Raw genomic sequence first — 20,341 nt, forward strand, 5'->3', positions numbered from 1 at the left:
AGAAAGTCTAGACCATCCTTTGACCAAGACAATACAAGTGACAGTCAGTGGGTGGCATCGAAGTTTGGCTGGAAGCTTGTGGCAGTTATTAAGTCCATCCTGAGTCCAAGGTTCAGGCAGGGGCCAGTGAAGCATTCCATGTTTTCAAGTTGCCATCATTTCATCATCTGTGGAGTCCATCGTAGTAGACTGAAGTGATGTCCAGGCTGGCACAGGCTGTAGATAGTTATCATCACTCAGCGACACGTAGCAGTGGGAGCCAGACATCAGGCAGGACTGAAGCTGGATCTGGCAGACTTTGATAACCTCGGCATGTACAGAGGTTGAGACAGGGAAACAAACAGAATAATATTAGTGTAGATGCCATTCGCTTTAAAGCCGGGTTATAGAAAATGAGAAATGTTTCCGGTTTCAGCAGACCTCACTAATGCAGCATAACTACAGGTTGAGGGATAAATTAGGTGTAGAGATGAGTCTTCAGTCTAGACTTAAACTGAGTGTGTCTGAGTCCTGAACACTGCTAATAAGACTATTCCATTGTTTAGGAGACAAATGGGGAAAGGATCTTCCTCCTTTTGTGGATTTTGATATTCAAGGTATTATTAACAGGCCTGAATTTTGTGATTGTAAGGAACGTTATGGATTATAGCCTGATTGAAGGTCGCTTAAGTACTGAGGAGCTAGACCATTGTGAAAATTAGATGTGATCTAGATACCTTGTACAGCTTTATACAGTGTATGCCATTTAAGAAACTGTAAATCTATCCCTGTCAGCCTCGTTGTCATTTCCGTTACAAAATATGGCTCTTCTCTGAAAAGGTCTATGAGGGAGTTTCAAACTTGCCCTAAGCACGCCTATGATGCCCCAAATGCTGTCCATGTAGGTAGCTCACTAGGTTTAGAGACACTGTACATATTTGTACGAGACTATTTTTTTGGGGGGGGGGGTTCCCCTTTTTCTCCCAATTTGTAATGCCCAATTCCCAATGCGCTCTAAGTCCTCGTGGTCGCATAGTGATTCGCCTCAGTCCGGGTGGCGGAGGACGAATCCAGTTGCCTCTGCGTCTGAGACAGTCAACCCGCGCATCATGTGGCTTGTTGAGCGCGTTGCCACGGAGACAGCGCGTGTGGAGGCTTCACGCCATCCACCGCGGCAACCACGCTCAATTCACGGTGCGCCCCACCGAGAACAAACCACATTATAGCGACCACGAGGAGGTTACCCCATGTGACTCTACCCTCCCTAGCAACCGGGCCAATTTGGTTGCTTAGGAGACCTGGCTGGAGTAACTCAGCACACCCTGGGATTCGAACTAGCGAACTCCAGGGGTGGTAGCCATTTGTACGTGACTATTAAAAACAACTGAACAAAGAATGAATGGGAAGTCGAAATGAACAAGCAAGAATACGTCCGTTTACTGCCATTCGTTTAGCACGAATCGGCTTTTTAATGTCAAGAGAGCATTCATTTACAGGCCACTGTGTGCAAAAGAGCCTTTAATACAGCCTTTCTTACCTAAACCTGTATGTACAACCTTAAAGGCGTGTCTGTGTAGCGCAACATTAACTAATATAAATCCCAACTCACCGATTTTTTTCTCCCCCGGATGATTTTCTAAACAGTTTTTCCTTTTTAATGCAGTGATTTGGCCTTTATTTCGCACGCTTCTTGCAAGACCCCCAAACAGGGATGAAGAGCGAAGACGGCCGTGTGACGTCATGCGCAGACTGAGACGCTATGTGGGAGTTGTAGTCCACAAGAACAGAACGTTGTAGTTATTGAAATTAATTTAGTCGAGCTGTCAAAATTGACGCGTTAACGCATGTGATTAATTTTATAAAATTGAATGCATTAATCTTTCTTAATCGCGGTTAACGCACTTACCGTTTGTACAGCATAAACCAGCATAAACACTGGTTATAAGGGCGGAACATTTGCGATGTGTCCGCCCGATAATATAGCTAAAGAAATTGGCTTAATATAAGTGTACTCCAAAAGTTAATTTACTATATCAGTACCTTTGTGTATTCTGCTTCATCCAGTAGATTTAACTCTGTTGGATGTTAGGCAAGAAATGGATCAGAATGATCAAGAAGCAGTCATGGTGAGGGAATTGGGTCAAAATATAGTCACAAGATGCATCAAAAGACCCAGAGAGAGGACAGGTGGGGATTGCTTAGCTATACTATACCAAGGATGAGAGTATCAGAGAATAAAAGAATATCTAATCATGTATTATGTACACAGGAGAACTAATGGCCATTTGGATGGCTGTGCTAAGATTAAATGATGTGAAATTATAAGCAATCATTTGTTCAGATTCCAGCATAGCTCTTTTAAGTCTTGAAGCTCAACAGTCAGACACAAGACAGGATGTTGGAGATTCTCCAGACCGTATATATAATGCAACAAACAAACATGAAGGTACATTTTGTGTGGGTGCCAGCTCATTTGGGAGTGAAAGGGAATGAGGAGACAGACAGGTTGGCAAAGCAAGCTATGCGAAAGGATGGAGAAGACATACAAATAACATACAGAGGATCAGAAATGAAATCAATAGTTAGAAAGCAAATACATAAAAATAGCATAATTATTGGGACACAGAGACAAAGGGTAGACATTTGTACTCTATACAAGCAATGGCATGTAAAGGAAGGTTTTCAGATGGGAGTAGAAGAGAAAATAACATAATATCAAGACTAAGATTGGGGCACACAGGACTTAAAACAATGCACTTAATATCAAAACATCCAACAAGATTATGTGAATGTTGTGGGGTCACTGAATCTGTAGAACATATCAAAATTCAGTGTGGGAAGTATACAGAAGAAAGAAAGGAATTAGTAGAAGAATTGCAGAAGAAAGCGGAGCAACAATTAACATTAAAGAGTCTTTTAAATCCATTTATGGGTAGTAGTATAACATCACTATTGATACAGTTCTGAAGAGCACACAGTTAATTGGGAGAACATAGTGTAGATGGAAGCGGGATAAGTAGATGGAAGAATAAATAAGTATGGGTATTTACAGGATAGTATTGAATAGTAGAAATAGTATTTTTTTCCCTCTCTCTCTCTATCTCTCTCTCTTTCTTCATGGAGGAACTGAACACACAGTGCCAGTGGAGACCTGGATACTGAAAGGTCCAAAGGTGAAGGTGGGGTTAAAGGGACAGTTCACTCAAAAAATAAAATTCTCTCATTATTTCTTCCCCCTCATGCCATCCCAGGTGTGTATGACTTTCTATCTTCTGCAGAACACTAACGAAGATTATCTCAGCTCTGCAGGTCAACACAATGCAAGTGAATGGGTGCCAAAATTCTGAAGCTACAAAATGAACACAAAGTCAGCAAGACTCCAGTGGTTAAATTGGTATCTTCTGAAGAAATATGATAGGTGTGGGTGAGAAAGTTTTTTTTTATTATTTTTGTTTTTGTTTTGTTTTTTATAGCTGATATCACCCATTAATAATAATAAATTAAAAAAAATCACGAACAAAAAAATCATACCTTTTAGTATTGTTTTTATGTGGGCCTACTGTAATATTCTTTGTTCTCTTTTTTTTTTTTTTAACAGAAATTGTTTTCAAAAGGAACCTTCATAAAACCTGAAATTATGAAACTTTTAAAATAATTTATCATAATACTTTTTGCAGAATGTCAAAATTAACATTAGAACTGTGATTGGTTTGGAAAGATCCCATCCCTGGATAATATGTTTTAAATTGTTATACTGAGTAGTTCTTGTTATTACTATGATAAAGTGTTATATGTTTAACATTAGTACTGTAATGAAAAGTGTTACCATTTGTTTCTATATGGTCCCATTCAAAACATACATTTAATTAAGGTTGCTGTGTAAACATTTTTGCAAGTCGACACAGTGTTACATGATGGGTTGGGAGCAACTGTAATTGATAAACCATTAAAAACATACAGTCTATATAATATAAAAGAGAAACATTTATACTTGTTTTCAGCTGAATTTAATTACATATATTTCAGGAAGAAAAAAAATGACTTATTCAGAAGGGACAAACAGGTTAAACAAACAGTTAGTTGTCGCCCAAGATGTCGACGATCCAGTCAACGTAGCGGCAAACCTCAGCATAAACCCCAGGAAAGCCTGCGTCAGCACAGCCATAGCCCCAGGAAACAACTCCTCGCAGTTCCCCATTGCACACCACAGGGCCACCAGAATCACCCTGAGAGACAAAATGGGTGGGTGGGTTTAGAGTGGTTATCATTAGAATCCGTTTGAAAACACACATTAAAAGGAAGAGAAAAGTTTAGTGCCCTTGACTGTTTCCTATGGCTGTACCTGACACGAGTCTTTGCCTCCCTCTAAGAATCCAGCACAGAACATGTTATCAGTTATTTGCCATCCATATGCACCCTCACACTGTGACCTTGAAAGTACAGGCAAATCCAAACACTGCAGCACAGCAGCATAGTCAACTGGAAAAAGAATATATGAACAATGTTAAAACTTTCTTTTGCAACATTTACATATCTATTTAATATTGACTGTACAGATCTAAAGTATAGAATTGTCATTAATCAGCCATCTCACCTCCAGTGTTGATCTGATTGCCCCATCCAGAAACCAAGCATTGCTCCCCTGCAAAAGAGCAGCTAGTCGGCAGAGAAATAGGTTGCACATAATCGTTGAAGATGGCAGGTTCACTCAGCTTGATGAGCATGAAATCGTTGTCATATGTCATATCATTATAGTCCGGGTGAGGTATTACCTTCTCTGCCCAGATCCGCTGCTCTGTGCCTTCTTCAACATACACATTGTGCTCTCCCAGGTGGACAGCCAGACGAGGAGGCCTATATGATAATCAATCCTTATATCAATGTTTTCTTTTATTCTAAGAAAAAAATCCTGCTGCTGTTAAATTTTATACCAATACATTTTAGTGCATACATTTGGAACAGAAAAATATTACGTATAATGATTGTACGACTGCTTAATATTAGTCCTTATACAAGCTGTCTAAAGGGAACGTGTAAACTATGATAAAAAAGTTTGATGGTGATTTAGATTTATAATGTCAAAAAAAAAAAAAGAAAAAAGTATCAAATCAAAGTAGAGTTATATACTCACGGGATGTAGCAGTGAGCAGCAGATACAACCCATCTTTCATTAATCAAAGATGCTCCACACCAGCGTTCCCCATCATCATAAGTAAGGTAAACTTGCCAGGGTTGGGAGTTCGGTGTGCATTCATATCCACCAATGATTTTATCATCAGCTGTGCTGCCAGCTTAATAATAATAATAATAATAATTAAACATTTAATTCTTCCAAAGGTACACTAAATAACCAAACAAAGCAAACAAAGTTTGATCAGTCTTTTATAATTTACTTTGATTTCTTTTGATTGATATTGGTGGTAGGTATCATATTAGTGTAAGACCATGGCTAAGTAATGTTACAGGTCAGTGTTGGCAGAAACTAACAACTGACATAATACATAATAAGAGAGATCTTCATACCCACAGCCACAACCAGTAAAACAAACGCAATACTCTTCATTTCAATGGTGGACCGCAAAACAGGAGTGCTCACAGCCAGACAATTTAATAGAGTGATTTTGCAGAATGCAGGAATAGCATTTATGTGTTAAGTCATCAATTCAACACCGATACCTAGAGAACAACCAATAAGGTAATGGCAAATATTTTGGATGTGAAACTTAGCACCTGTGAAAACAGTTCTTGTCACAGTTTTCCATGGATATGATAAATTCAAGGTAGTGCACATTTTGAGTGTAAACTTATATGCACAGTCAGTCACTCAGTAAGTAGAATATTTGTAGCTGAAAGCCAAATTAATAAACCAAATTATTTATTAAGCATGCATGGGTGAGCCATGTGTAGAATCATGATTTCTGTACCACCACCGTTCTCAAAGTTCACCACACTCATGTATAACATAGGCGTAAATGCTATCATATAACCTATGTATTTTTGGGAGAGATTAAATAGGCTATGGCAACATCAACATTACGTGCAATTCCCATCTACAAGGAAATATAATGAACAGACAGTATTTCACTGAAATGTTAACAATTTATTTGAGACAATTTCTCAGTTCAATACCTACATCCACTGCCTTTAAAATGGATTTACATGTTAAACTTGAAATGTGTAAATATTAGAAATGCAGACAAAAGCAGATTTGAGAAAGTACATTCAACCTTACGAAGAACAAAAGAAAACACTTTCTAGATATTGAGAAATCTTTCTCTTTAAGGCAGTAAGTATACATAGCATTTATCAGGAAACAGGTGAATATATACAGTATTTTGTGTGTGATTTAGAGGTTTCAGGTCCAGGTTTAAAATAGGTCACAGCGAGAATAAAAAAAATAAAGAAAAGAGGTCCAAAGTTTGATGATACATCAATGCAGGTTTCTGTTAACAAGTAAAATGTAACATATTTAGACATTTGCACATTAGGCCTTATTCATGAAACACAAGCAGAAAACTTTGTGTAAAGTTAGTAAAATGCTTCTAATGTAAACTGTCCGATTCAATTCAAAGGGACAATTTACCTAGGAATGCATTTACACACAAATTTGTTCCACTCATGTTTCATGAATAAGGTCCAATTAAGTTTTATCTGATCATTGGTAAGAACATCCAAACATTTACATTTCTATTCGAGATACCCGGCACAAAATGATGGAAATCTGTTGTGGTCTCCACTTGATTAGCAAAAAACCTCTACAATGCAATAGCATGCTGTCTTTTGCAACATTCTTACAGTATTTTTTGTGGCTTAGAAGCAACTTTTCCTCTGGACAAATGCAAACTTAATTCTTCTATTATTCTTAATTCTACACTACTATTTTTTTTTTCTCCCCAATTTGGAACGCTCAATTCTCAATGCGCTCTAAGTCCTCGTGGTGGCGCAGTGACTCGCCTCAGTCCAGGTGGCAGAGGACAAATCTCAGTTGCCTCAAAGTCTGAGACCGTCAATCCACACATCTTATCACGTGGCTTGCTGTGCATGACACCGCAGAGACTCACAGCATGTGGAGACTCATGCTACTCTCCGCGATCCATGTACAACTTACTACGTGCCCCATTGAGAGCGAGAACCACTTAATCGCGACCACAAGGAGGTTACCCCATGTGACTCTATCCCAAGCAACCGGGCCAATTTGGTTGCTTAGGAGAACTGGCTGGAGTCACTCAGCACGCCCTGGATTCGAACTCGTGACTCAAGGGTTGGTAGTCAGTGTCAGTACTCACTGAGCTACCCAGGCCCCCTTCAATACTAATCTTGAAATTGAATCAAATTTCTAAGGAAATTAAAGCAGTCTTTAAATACCAAGCCAACTACAAACCTTTCACTGACCACGCATCCAAGGCCAGACAAAATGGAATGGAATAACAACATTATGTTTAATTCAATATCACTGGTGACCAAGTTGAAGTTTACCCATACATTCTTAAAATTACATTATATGACTTTGAAGGGGTCGAATCAGCATTATATCTACCAAGGAAAAACAAATCTCAACAGTCACATTTTCAAGAGAAACATTAAACATGTCTTTTGAAATCTGGAAAGATGAGAAACATGGTAACTAATATGTTGTACAGGACAAAGCATAATGTTGCAATGTTTTTAACATGGAAAAAGGTCAGAATCTGTCCAATTGTTTCGGTATAGGTCTAACCAATTAAAAAGACACGCAGTACAATCGCAAATCTATCTCTAGCATGACCAAACATAAGACTCAGTTAGGTTATGTTTGTGAAAAAAAAGTCTACTCATCCAACAAATTTTGATTACATCTAAAACGAATATCTAACAAACACCTTGGCAGTTTAATCTTAAATTACCTCTTTCAAAGTACAAGGCGACAAGAAAGTAATAGAGAAACTTTCAAATGAAGACTCCAACAAAGAGGGAAAATAAATCTGATAATAATAATAATAATAAAAAAAAACCTTTGTAAAAACAAGGACAAAAAAGTGTCTAAATAAAACAAATGTGAAGTTGTAAGTATTGGCAGTGAGACCAGCATTGGTTCAAGTGTGGCAGTTGCATTGCAGAGATTTAAAAGGTAATAACACTAATTTACAGCATTTATGTAGTTACAACACATTGTTTAAAGGACATATATGGACTGCACCTGTCCTCATTTACAGCAGTAAACAAAACTCTTTTAGAGAGTGCTAAAATAAATCGGTGTCATATACAGAAGACCATGAGCCAGAAAAATATCCGTTATCATTAGCTTTTTTATATATTTTTCCACAAACATCCAAGTTTTAGAACTCTCCACGTGCATGTTTAATGTAATGTTGATGTAGTTCCATTTCCTGTTTAAAGGAAATTCCACACTCAATGCAAGTCAGGTTTACAGCACCGCTTCCCTGGGGAACCAATTTACTTCCCTTTACCTCTTTATCACTCAAGCCCTCCTGATGGTGGTCATTAAGATCTCTGACGTCACTTTGTATCTGTGGAAACAGAGAACAATGGTCCGATTCCTCAGTTTGGTGAACAACTTGGTGCTGATGAAACGCTTGTTGTGACAAGAAAGTTTTATCACAATGATGACATTTATGACTGTTAGGTTGTGGATTTGAGAGGGCTACAGTCTGCTTGACAATATATGTGGATATGTGCAATGAAGCCTGGAGTTTGTCTGAGGACCCAGGTGCCATGGAAGCATTGAGTCTGTATTGCAGTTCAGCTGGTAGATGGCGACGTACTTCATTGTGCCATGCAAGATGCTGCTGCAGCTGGCTTTCAGTCCAGTATCCATGGCAGCAAAGAGCACAACAGTGTGGTCGGGTTTTTGCAACTTCTTTATGTGCATTTAACTTCTCCTCACTGGGAAAAGCTTTAGCACATTTATCACATTTGAAAATACATTTGGTTGAGAGTTCTACATTTCGACTGTTCTGTGCAGGTTCCTCTTCCATAAATGGCTTCAGGTCTGCATTATTGGCCCTGCAAAACATTTTATGATTTTGAACAGCCCATTCTGAAGCAAAGGGCTTATAACATGCAGAGCAATTGACAACATTTGGGTGCTCTTCAAGAGATGCAGTGGGCTGTCTTTCAACACTGAGGTGTTTCTGCCATTTGTGTGCACGAAGACCACGTGCATTCAAGAATCTCTTAGCACAGTAAGAGCACTGATGATATTGCGCATTGGTCTTCTCTTGTTTGGTAGGTGTGTTAGATTGTGTGATGGGTGGACTGGACTCCTCAGAAGGTAGGATATCTGACTGTGGTTTCTCGGTCTTTGCAGGCTTGCTATGACGGTTTTCAAAGTGTGTTGTTAGAAGAGACCCACTTGGGAAAGACATTTGACATTGTGGACAGGTAAAACTGCCATTTGATTCAGCAGTTTCAGCTTCTTTTTCTTTTTGGGGTTGATCCTTTATGAGGGGATGATGTTTCTGATGCCGGCGAAGAACACAAAGGTAGAAGAATCCTTTCCCGCATAAATTGCATAAATAAGGTCCACCATCCACACTTTTAACAGTTCTTGAGCATTTCTTATAGCTCTTTGACAAAAATCTGGCAAATATTTTGTCCCTGTGCCATCGCCTATGTGTGCCAAGTCCTGAATTTGAGGTAAAATATCTTCCGCATTCTGTACACATGAAAGGAGTTCTTGCCAAATGCTTTTCTACCTTTATTTTGGCAACCTTGGGCCGCTTTGCCTGTTCAGCTCTCAACTTTCTTTTAGATACATAACCTATGCGATGAATTCTCTTATGAAAATTAAGAGCCCCAATTACTGAGAAACTTCTGCTACATTCCTGACATTTGTATTTTAAATCAGAAGCTAAACATGGTTTCTGTTTATTTGTAGACCCTGTTGAATGAGAAGTTTCACATATCAGTACATCTTCAATGTCATGGGAGGATGCATCTTGCTCCTTTATAACCATTTTCTTACATTTTGGTGGATATTCCACTTTGTCCCTTGGTTTTGAACAGTGCTTCATATGATTTTGTAGCTCTGACTCACATGCGAAATCAGCCTGGCATGTCGGGCATTGAGGCCCCTCAAAACTTAGTGGCAAATAAGAAAATTCTGTCACAGGGAGGCCAGTCTCAAAGCCATGACTTTTCATGTGAAACTGAAGGGCCATTGCACGTGAGAAAACTTTTCCACAGTATGGACATTGGTAAGAGTTCTTTTTCAACTGTTCAACTTGATGGTCAAAAGATTTGACAGGGGGTTGGCGATTATGGGAAAGCTGGTGTTTAAGAAAACAAGCTAGCATGTGATACGATTTGCCACATACCTCACATTTATGTTTCTTTTTTGAATCCGAGGGTGTTCTGAACATAGGATGTTCTTTTTTCTGACCACCCCTTCGACCCCTTTTCTTACGTCGCACATGACCATTCTCAGGGTCTGATGTATCAACAGGCCTTGCAGTCTTGACATTTGCGCACTGCGAATGGTTTTGCTTGTGATGATAGAAAGCACCCAAAGACCAAAAACCTTTACCACATTTTTTACAATGATGAACCTTTGGGCCCAAAAGTGACTTGGTTGGATTGAAATGCTTTGCCTTTTTATCTTTGTCATTGTTATTGCTGACTCTCCTGCCATTGCAAACTTTCCGATGGTAGTACAGACTTCTTGCATTTGTATAACTCCTGTCACACTGTAAGCACATGAATGGCTTTTTTGAGTGATGCTGTTGGTGAGAATGTAATGCAGAGAGTCGTGAAAAACACATTCCACACTCCTCGCATTTAATATTGTTCTTCTGCAAATTTGCAACCTGGTACGAAATAGACTTGTAAGGTACTTTGTCGTCATGTTTTTGCATATGAAAGTAATGAGCACTCTTGGAAGCACTTTCATGGCCACAAACCTCACATTCTATAAGTGCATTTTTAGTTGGTGTCAATCCATGACACTTCTGCCTCTTGTCTGATTTTTTCTCCATTTCTTCTCTGTGCCAACGCATGTGGTGACGCAAGGATAAAGCAGTGACAAACGTTTGATCACAATGTGAACAATTATATTTAACAGGCTTTTCAGGATGGCTTTTGCTCATTGTTTTGTCATTTATTAATCCTTCATCATTTAAATGCTCATAATCGATCTGTACAATTTTGACATCAATCTCTGGATTCACATGCAGGGAGGAGGTGGATTCAGCTGTCAGACTCGAGCTGTAGTCGAAGTCATCTTTTTCCTCTTGGTCTGATTCACACACTAACTCAAGATCAGGATTTTGACCCTGCGGGAGACCACTACTGTTCTCGTAATCATCAGATCCTGTGATGCGGACAACTTCATAATCTATATCTATTACCTCTGGCTCTTTTGCTGTGTTGAGTGTGTCACTGTAGATAAAATCTCTCTCTTGAACTTGAGTGTGTGAGATCTTCTGAGAGTACGTTGTTGGCACAAAAGCAACATCGTCATTCATTTCTCTGGCATTCCCGTATTTTTTTACTGTTTGCATTGCAGCACTTGTTTTAGAGTCCTTCTCCATGATGTCGCGGAAGACATCCGTATGGTAGAGCTGATGTGATTGCAGAGCGGATGCTCGTGAAAACCGACGACCACAATCCTGACATTCAAAAGCCTTCTTCTTCAGCTGATAAACTTCATTAAGGAATGATTTGGCTGGCAGCTCTTTGCTGTGAGCTAATCGCTGGTGCTTATTGTAGAATGTGAATAAGGTAAACCCCTTGCCGCACTCTTTACATTTATATGGCTGGCCACTGGAGACCTGTTCTCGTCTTTTATGCCAACGCTGATGGCACAACAGAGCCATAGAGCTAGCAAAGGTCTTCCCACATTCAGAGCACTCAAATGGATGTTTAATTTCCTCCTTCACCTTCCCTTCTGAACAGCTGGTTGAGAATCTCTTGTGTGTCGAAAGGCCAGACATGTTGCGAAAAGATTTTCCACAAAAGCACTGAACAACCTTTTGCTGATGATCCTCAATCTGTTCACAGCTTGAGCCATTGTCTTCAGTTGGACCTGGAGCATCATTAAGTGTTGGAGGCTTCTCAGTTTCACAGGTTTTGGATTTTACCAGCTTTATCTCATGGCAACGGCGGTGTGCGTCAAGAGCTGAAGCCCGAGAGTAACAGCGTCCACAGATGGGGCACTGAAATGATTTTTTCTTTAGATGGTCAAGCTGATGAAAAACGGACTTTGAGGCCAGTTTATGAGAACGCTGATGGTTGAGACACTGACCAACAGAGGCAAAAGCTTTACCACAATCCTTGCACTCAAAAAGCTTCTGTCTTATCACACCCTGCTCAAAGCCAGCATTTGTCCCATGTTTAATTACTTGATTACGATGCTTAAGTTGATGGGCAAAAAACTCTTTTGAGCTTGAAAACATTTCTCCGCACAGAGCACAGAACAACGTTTTTTGGCCTCTATCTGTTGACACAAGCAGGTCATCCCACTGTGAATCCGTGTCCAGGCAGACTATGGGACCATCATGGATATGCTTGCTACAATGCTCTAGGTAAACCTCCTTGTCTCCAAAGGTGTCACTGCAATCCTCACAGCGAAATGGCAAATCTCCTAAAAACAGGAAAGGGAAAAATGGGAGGTCAGAGTGATAGGAGAAAACTAAAAATGCATAGAGCCAACAAAATAAAATGCATATTAGCATGTAAGGAAAGCCTCCTTTACCCCAAATGACAATAATAATGATAATAATAATTACACATACATATAGTATGTGTGTGTGTGTTATATATATATATATATATATATATACACACACACACACACACACACACACACACACAGTTGAAATCAGAAGTTTACATACACTTAGGTTGAAGTCATTAAAACTAATTTTTTTAACCACTCCACAGATTTAATATGAGCAAACTATAGTTCTGTTAAGTTGTTTAGGACATCTACTTTGTGCATGATATGAGTAATTTTTCCAACAACTGTTTACAGACAAAGTGTTTCACTTTTAATTGACTATATCACAATTCCAGTGGGTCATAAGTTTACATCTGAGTTAACTGTGCCTTTAAGCAGCTTGTAAAATTCCAGAAAATGATGTCAAGCCTTCAGACAATTATTCAGTTAGCTTCTGATAGGAGGTGTACTGATTTGGAGGTGTACCTGTGGATTTATTTTAAGGCCTGCCTTCAAACTCAGTGCCTATTTGCTTGACATCATGGGAATATCAAATGAAATCAGCCAAGACCTCAGAAAAAAATAAAAATTGTGGACCTCCACAAGTCTGGTTTATCCTTGGGAGCAATTTCCAAATGGCTGAAGGTACCACGTTCATCTGTAGAAACAACAGTACGCAAGTATAAACACCATGGGACCACGCAGCCATCATACCGCTCAGGAAGGAGATACATTCTGTCTCCTAGAGATGAACGTAGTTTGGTGTGAATAATGCAAATCAATCCCAGAACAACAGCAAAGGACCTTGTGAAGATGCTGGAGGAAACAGGTAGACAAGTATCTATATCCACAGTAAAACGAGTACGATATCGACATAACCTGAAAGGCTGCTCAGCAAGGAAGAAGCCACTGCTCCAAAACCATCATAAACAAAAGCCAGACTACAGTTTGCAAGTGCACATGGGGACAAAGATCATACTTTTTGGAGAAATGTCCTCTAGTCTAATGAAACAAAAATTGAACTGTTTGGCCATAATGACCATCGTTATGTTTGGAGGAAAAAGGTTGAGGCTTGCAAGCCAAAGAACACCATCCCAACCGTGAAGCATGGGGGTGGCAGCATCATGTTGTGGGGGTGCATTGCTGCAGGAGGGACTGGTGCACTTCACAAAAGAGATGACATCATGAGGAAGGAAAATGATGTGGATATATTGAAGTAACATCTCAAGACATCAGCCAGGAAGTTAAAGCTCAGTCGCAAACGGGTCTTCTAAATGGACAATGACCCCAAGCATACCTCTAAGTTGTGGCAAAATGGCTTAAGGACAACAAAGTCAAGGTATTGGAATGGCCATCACAAAGCCCTGGCCTCAATCCGATAGAACATTTGTGGGCAGAACTGAAAAAGTGTGTGCGAGCAAGGAGGCCTACGAACCTGACTCAGTTACACCAGTTCTGTCTGGAGGAATGGGCCAGAATTCCAGCAACTTATTGTGAGAAGCTTGTGGAAGGCTACCCAAAACTTTTGACCCAAGTTAAACAATTTAAAGGCAATGCTACCAAATACTAACAAAGTGTATGTAAACTTCTGACCCACTGGGAATGTGATGAAAGAAATAAAAGCTGAAATAATTTTCTCTACTATTATCCTGACATTTCACATTCTTAAAATAGTGATCCTAACTGACCTAAGACAGGCAATGTTTTCTATGATTAAATGCAGGGACTTGTGAAAAACTGAGATTAAATGTATTTGGCTAAGGTGTATGTAAACTTCTGACTTCAACTGTGTAATATATACACACACACACACACACACACACACACACACCGATCAGCCACAACATTAAAACTATCTGCTTAATATTGTGTAGGTCCCCCTCGTGCCAAAACAGCGCTAACCCGCATCTCAGAATAGCATTCCGAGATGATATTCTTCTCACCACAATTGTACAGAGCGGTTATCTGAGTTACCGTAGACTTTGTCAGTTCGAACCAGTCTGGCCAGTCTCTGTTTACCTCTCTCATCAACAAAGCGTTTCCATCCACAGAACTGCCGCTCAATGGATGTTTTTGGCACCATTCTGAGTAAATTCTAGAGACTGTTGTGTATGAAAATCCCAGAAGATCAGCAGTTACAGAAACACTCAAACCAGCCCATCTGGCACCAACAATCATCCATGCAATTATCTAATCAGCCAATTGTGTGGCAGCAGTGCAGTGCGGGTCAGGAGCTTCAGTTAATGTTCACATCAACCATCAGAATGGGAAAAAAATTTGATCTCAGTGATTTGGACCATGGCATGATTGTTGGTGCCAGATGGGCTGGTTTAAGTATTTCTGTAACTGCTGATCTCCTGGGATTTTCACACACAACAGTCTCAAGAATTTACTCAGAATGGTGCCAGAAACAAAAAACATCTAGTGAGCGGCAGTTCTGTAGACAGAAACACCTTGATGATAGAGGTCAACAGAGAATGGCCAGAATGGTTTGAACTGGCAAAGCCAACAGCAACTCAGATAACCGCTCTGTATAATTATAGTGAGAAGAATATAATCTTCGGGGGACCTACACAATATTAGGCAGGTGGTTTTAATGTTTGGTGTATATATGGCCTCATGTATTGTACTCCTTGGATAGTATTCATGTATTGAATCCATTGGAAGACTGAATGTCTTTCCTAACAAAATGTTAAAGCGTTGGTTTAAGTATGTGCTTCATTCTTGCTCACAACTGTAACCCATGGGAAACTAGTTAAAATGTGTAAGTTAAAAAGTGAATGAATGAATGAATTTATATAGCGCTTTTCTGACACTACACTCAAAGCGCTTTACACAGTGAACAGGGGACTCTCCTCAACCACCACCAGTGTGCAGCATCCACCTGGATGATGCGACGGCAGCCATAGTGTGCCAGTATGCTCACCACACACCAGTTATTGGTGGAGAGGAGAGAGTGGAGTGATAGAGCCAATTAATGGATGGGGATTATTATGAAGCCATGATTGATAAGGGCCAATGGGGGGAATTTGGCAAGGACACCAGGGTTACACCCCTACTCTTTTCGAGAAGTGTCCTGGGATTTTTAATAACCACAGAGAGTCAGGACATCGGTTAAAAGTCTCATCCGAAGGACGGTGCCTTTTTACAGAATAGTGTCCTCATCACTATACTGGGGCATTAGGACCTACACAGTCCACAAGGTGAGCACCCCCTGCTGGACTCCCTAATACCTCTTCCAGTGCTCAGTTATTAATAAAACAAACAATTGCAAAACAATAAAGTAACAACTGGATTTATTTTACTAACAGGCAAATGTGAGGGAAAAGGAAACGATAAATCAAGAATAAGTGCATATTTATTTTAAAATTTACTTTAACATATTGTAACAATACTTTGAACTCTGCAATTTTATAATCGGCAAAAACACAAGATGAACTTGAAAGTGAAAGTGGAGATTGATAATACAAAAGGGACTTAATTATTATTGATCTGTTTCTCTCCAACACTAATCATATCACTTTTGAAGATGTGGATTTAACCACTGGAGTCTTATGGATTCCTTTTATACTGCCTTTGTGCTTTCAGGAGCTTCAAAGTTTTTGCACCCATTCACTTGCAGTATTGACCAACAGAACTGAGAAATTCTTCTGTTGTTATGTGTTCAGCAGAAGAAAGTAAGTTACACATATCTGGGATGCCATTAGGGTGAATAAATGATGAGATAATTTTCATTTTTGGGTGAACTTTTCCTTTAATCAGTTGCCTTTTCAAAATGAGGCTTTGCGTTTTCCCACTGGTCACAACTGTGACCAGTTGCAGTGGCTCACGACCTCCCGAGTGTCAGAATTTGCACTGTGTACACCCTGCCTTGCATGTTTACTTGTCCAGTGTGCATGAATTCTATGAGCCAGAGCAATCTTATTAATAAATAATAACAGACCCTTTAAACATTAAATGTAGAGGATGTGACTCCATTAAGCCCATGCACCATATAAGCCCACTTACAGTTAAATTTTGAAATATAAAAAAGACAAAGTAAAAGAAAAATGTGTTCTTGCAGAAGAAATGCACACATTTGTTGGTATCTTTTTACTTTTTATTTGGAGCCAATCAAATGTTTCGTTCTTGAGTTATTTGGGACCACTCTTCACGGCCATTTTGGAAGTTGCTCCAAAAATGCACTGTTTTTGAAGACCTCAGTTTTTTTGGAGTAAGATGAACAACTGGGTGAGGAATGATAAAAAAGTAACTACACTGTACATTGAAAAATATAGTGTTTTTTATCCATGTAATAAATATTGTGTTTACACAGTGTTTACACAATATAGGTTTATTTTCCATTGACCCTATTGTTCCTAATAAGCCCACTAAGCAAATAACCCATTCAGCCCATTAAAAATGTGTTAACTGAATTCATTATCAACTCTAGAATACTGAATCTATTGCAGGGAGAAAATGAATAGGCAGAGAAATAATTAATAGGACTGTCCATATATGATTAAAGCTTGCTGGATTCAGAAATTAAATATTTCATTAACTGGTTATGATGTTTAAAGTCTAAATCTAAAAATTTATCAAAATTGAGGTGTTCATTTAGTAATATGTGAAGGATTTACATTTAAAAATGCATAGTGGGCTCATTAAGAACACGTGGGCTTAAATGGCACACGTGTTCCTTTTAAGACCACTCCAGAATTTTCATGTTTTTTTAATTAAACGAAGTAACTTAATTTAGTCAGTTTATGACAAAACATAACATGAGAGTTTAGATGAGAGATTAATCTTTGATTTAATACTCAATTTATTGGAAGGCTTCTAACATTTCTTTAAGAAAACATGTAAAACAGATTTGGGTGAATTTATTTGGGTCACTTCCCCTACCAAATATGGTAGTTGTATGTGTATTATGGAAGGTTTCAGTTGCTTTCTTTTATGGAGCTTTGACACGGGCATCATCTTTCAGAATGGCACAGTACAATAAAATGGCTCTGATCATGTGATTATTTGCCCACCCATGTAAAAATTATCACATGCAATCAAGACAGTCTGCATGTTCATTTATCGTTGACAACTCTGTGTAAAATCTACAACACTTTTTAAACCCTTCAAATGTCAAAATAAATTTAATTCAAACATATTCGGTGGGATTAAATGCGATAATAGTCTCATTTTGATTATTTCTGGATCTAAAATACTGAACAGTTCTGAGTGCATTGAACCCTGATGATTTGAACAACTTTACAGCTCAAATAATACACAGGTTTCAAAAGAAGAATTAATGTAAATGCTTTTATAAAATGATAAGCTTCACATTTCTGCCTTAAAGGGATAGTTCACCCAAAAATGAAAAATCTCTCATCATTTACTCACATCATGTCATCTTAGATGTGAATGACTTTCTTCTGCAGAACACAAATGAAGATTTTTAGAAGAATATCTCAGCTCTGTAGATCCTCACAATGCAAGTGAATGGTTGCCTGAAATTTGAAAGTCCAAATATCACATAACGTCATGATAAAAGTAATCCATTCAACTCCAGTGGTTTAATTAATGTCATCTGAAGCTATCCAGTCGGTTTTGGGTGAGAACAGACCAAAATATAATTCCTTTTCACTGTACATCTTGCCATTACAGTCTCTAAGCATGATCACAATTTTAAGCTCGATTTACACTTCCTAGTGCTTGATGCATGTGCAGAGTGCTAGATGGCGCTATAGGAAGAGTAATCAAGCTTGAAATCACAATCGTCAAGGAGACTGCTGTCAAGATTTATAGTAAGAATTTAATTACATTTTGGTCTGTTCTCACCCAAAACCGATTGTATCACTTTAGAAGACATTGATTAAACCACTGGAGTCTTATGGATTATTTTTATGATGCCTTTGTGATTTTTGGACCATCAGAGATCTGGCCACCATTCACTTGCATTGCATGGACCAGCAGAGCTGAAATATTCTTCTAAAAATCTTAATTCGTGTCCTGCAGAAGAAAGTAAGTCGTACACATCTGATGTGTTAATGATGAGAGAATTTAAATTTTTGGATGACCTATTCCTTTAAAACTCTTCAAAAATTAGCTCAAACTAAGAAGTATTTTTTTATAGCACTTAAGTGACACTGTATTTAAAATTTTTGAGGAAATCAGCCTACGAATGGCTTACTTATAGTTGTCTCTTCATAGTTTTAAGATGATATTGTATTCATAAAACAGTTTCAAAACATTAGATAGAGAAATAAAACACACTAGACAGTTATAAACAATTTTATCAGCATTTTTACATTTATTTTACGCAAATGTGGAATTTTTATTTAGTAAAGCCTGCCATCTACAGGCAACCTAGCAGGATTGCAGCATTATTTAAGGTTGAACGGATCATTCGAATGACTACAAAACACCTCATTGCCTGCTAAAATAAATGCAGCACTGGTTCAACGACACAAATAAAAAAATAAAAAATTGTTTTGGCCAAAGAAGAAAGGCTCTCAAAACCTTATTTCATGGTGTGTGGTTGTCTTATTGATATAATAACAGATAGCAGCTCAGTGTTTAAAATAGAAATTCCACATGGACATGCAGTACTGGTGGTGTTATTTTGTCATTCTCCATGACGACGTTTGTGTTAATCCAGCTGTTTTAGCCCAAAATAATAAACTACAAGAAATGAGTATAACTACCATCTTGATGATCCACAATCAAATGGCAACAAAATGTTGTAATGATTATCTGTATGATCACAGACTCCTAAAATGAGTGAGTAGGGCTGAATGTTAAGTGACTTAATTCAACAGACTGATCTGATTTTAGATAGCGCTGCTACCAAGAAGCTAGCGAGGGAAGCTAACTGTTAGGATGGTGTACGTAACAACCAAAAGTTGCTTACCATCGGCACTTGCATCTCTCTCAGACGAGTCTCCTAGACTGGTTGTCTTGTCCCCCAAATCTCCTTCCCCGATCTCGACAAAATGTACAGCTGCATATTCGTCTTCCTCCGCTTGTTCTACTTTAATGTTTACGCGTGGAACTACAGAATTGGTTACAACAACTTCGGCGTGGTCCAGGGTTTTCAATACAGGGCCACTGGGACTCAATTCCAGTTCTCCACCGCTGGTTTCAGCATTAAAGGCTCTGCTGTTGCACACTTGACCTATGCTTACCTCTTGGACCGCACCTTTCTTATATTCAGAGGACAAACTTTCATTTTTCGATTGCAAACTTCCCTCGTTTGCTGAATAATCAGCAGCCATTACGGCCTTAGCCAGTTGGGCTCTCCACCATAGATAAGCAGCACTGCACTTTTCGCGGTAAAGGACAGTGTTTTTGTGGGGAGGAGCCGAATTTACGAATCCTACTATGGTGAAAGTTTGGCTCATAAATAATAATTACGCCAGACGTTGGACAGTGGGTTGAGACGGTACGATTGAGGAGATTCTTTGAACAAACAAATACATTAAACAAACAAATATGTCTTTTTTACTTCTTAAAATATGTTCCCTTCTATAACGTACATTTGACATATATCATTAGAAAAATAAAATGTTTCAACAAATGCGATTGCATGCATCATGAATATTAATTACACTACGTTCTTTGACGCTCCAGGAAGGTTGCGCGTGACGTCTACCTAAAGTAATTAATATTAATAAATTAAGCTTTACCGTAGTAGTATTATAAATAAGATATGGTAGAGATATGAAAATAGGAGAG

The 20,341-nt window shown here is 38.7% G+C and overlaps 2 protein-coding genes across 2 annotated transcripts; both read right to left on the bottom strand.

Annotated features, from left to right (window-relative positions):
- Window positions 1–3,909: 3,909 nt before the first annotated feature.
- LOC127452454 (trypsin-like) lies at window positions 3,910–5,658 on the bottom strand. The gene is made up of 5 exons (XM_051717902.1): window positions 5,503–5,658; window positions 5,111–5,270; window positions 4,574–4,833; window positions 4,322–4,458; window positions 3,910–4,205 (listed from the first exon to the last, which is right to left on the bottom strand). The coding sequence occupies exons 1-5, from the start codon at window positions 5,540–5,542 to the stop codon at window positions 4,056–4,058; spliced, it is 747 nt and encodes a 248-aa protein (XP_051573862.1). The 5' UTR covers window positions 5,543–5,658; the 3' UTR covers window positions 3,910–4,055.
- Window positions 5,659–5,966: 308 nt separating this feature from the next.
- On the bottom strand, window positions 5,967–19,924 carry LOC127452413 (zinc finger protein 91-like). The gene is made up of 2 exons (XM_051717822.1): window positions 19,518–19,924; window positions 5,967–12,559 (listed from the first exon to the last, which is right to left on the bottom strand). Exons 1-2 carry the CDS (start codon window positions 19,879–19,881, stop codon window positions 8,295–8,297), a joined length of 4,629 nt encoding a protein of 1,542 aa, XP_051573782.1. The 5' UTR covers window positions 19,882–19,924; the 3' UTR covers window positions 5,967–8,294.
- Window positions 19,925–20,341: the final 417 nt, after the last annotated feature.

The sequence above is a fragment of the Myxocyprinus asiaticus genome, chromosome 15, assembly GCF_019703515.2.
Source record: "Myxocyprinus asiaticus isolate MX2 ecotype Aquarium Trade chromosome 15, UBuf_Myxa_2, whole genome shotgun sequence".
NCBI classification, from domain to species: Eukaryota; Metazoa; Chordata; class Actinopteri; order Cypriniformes; family Catostomidae; genus Myxocyprinus; species Myxocyprinus asiaticus.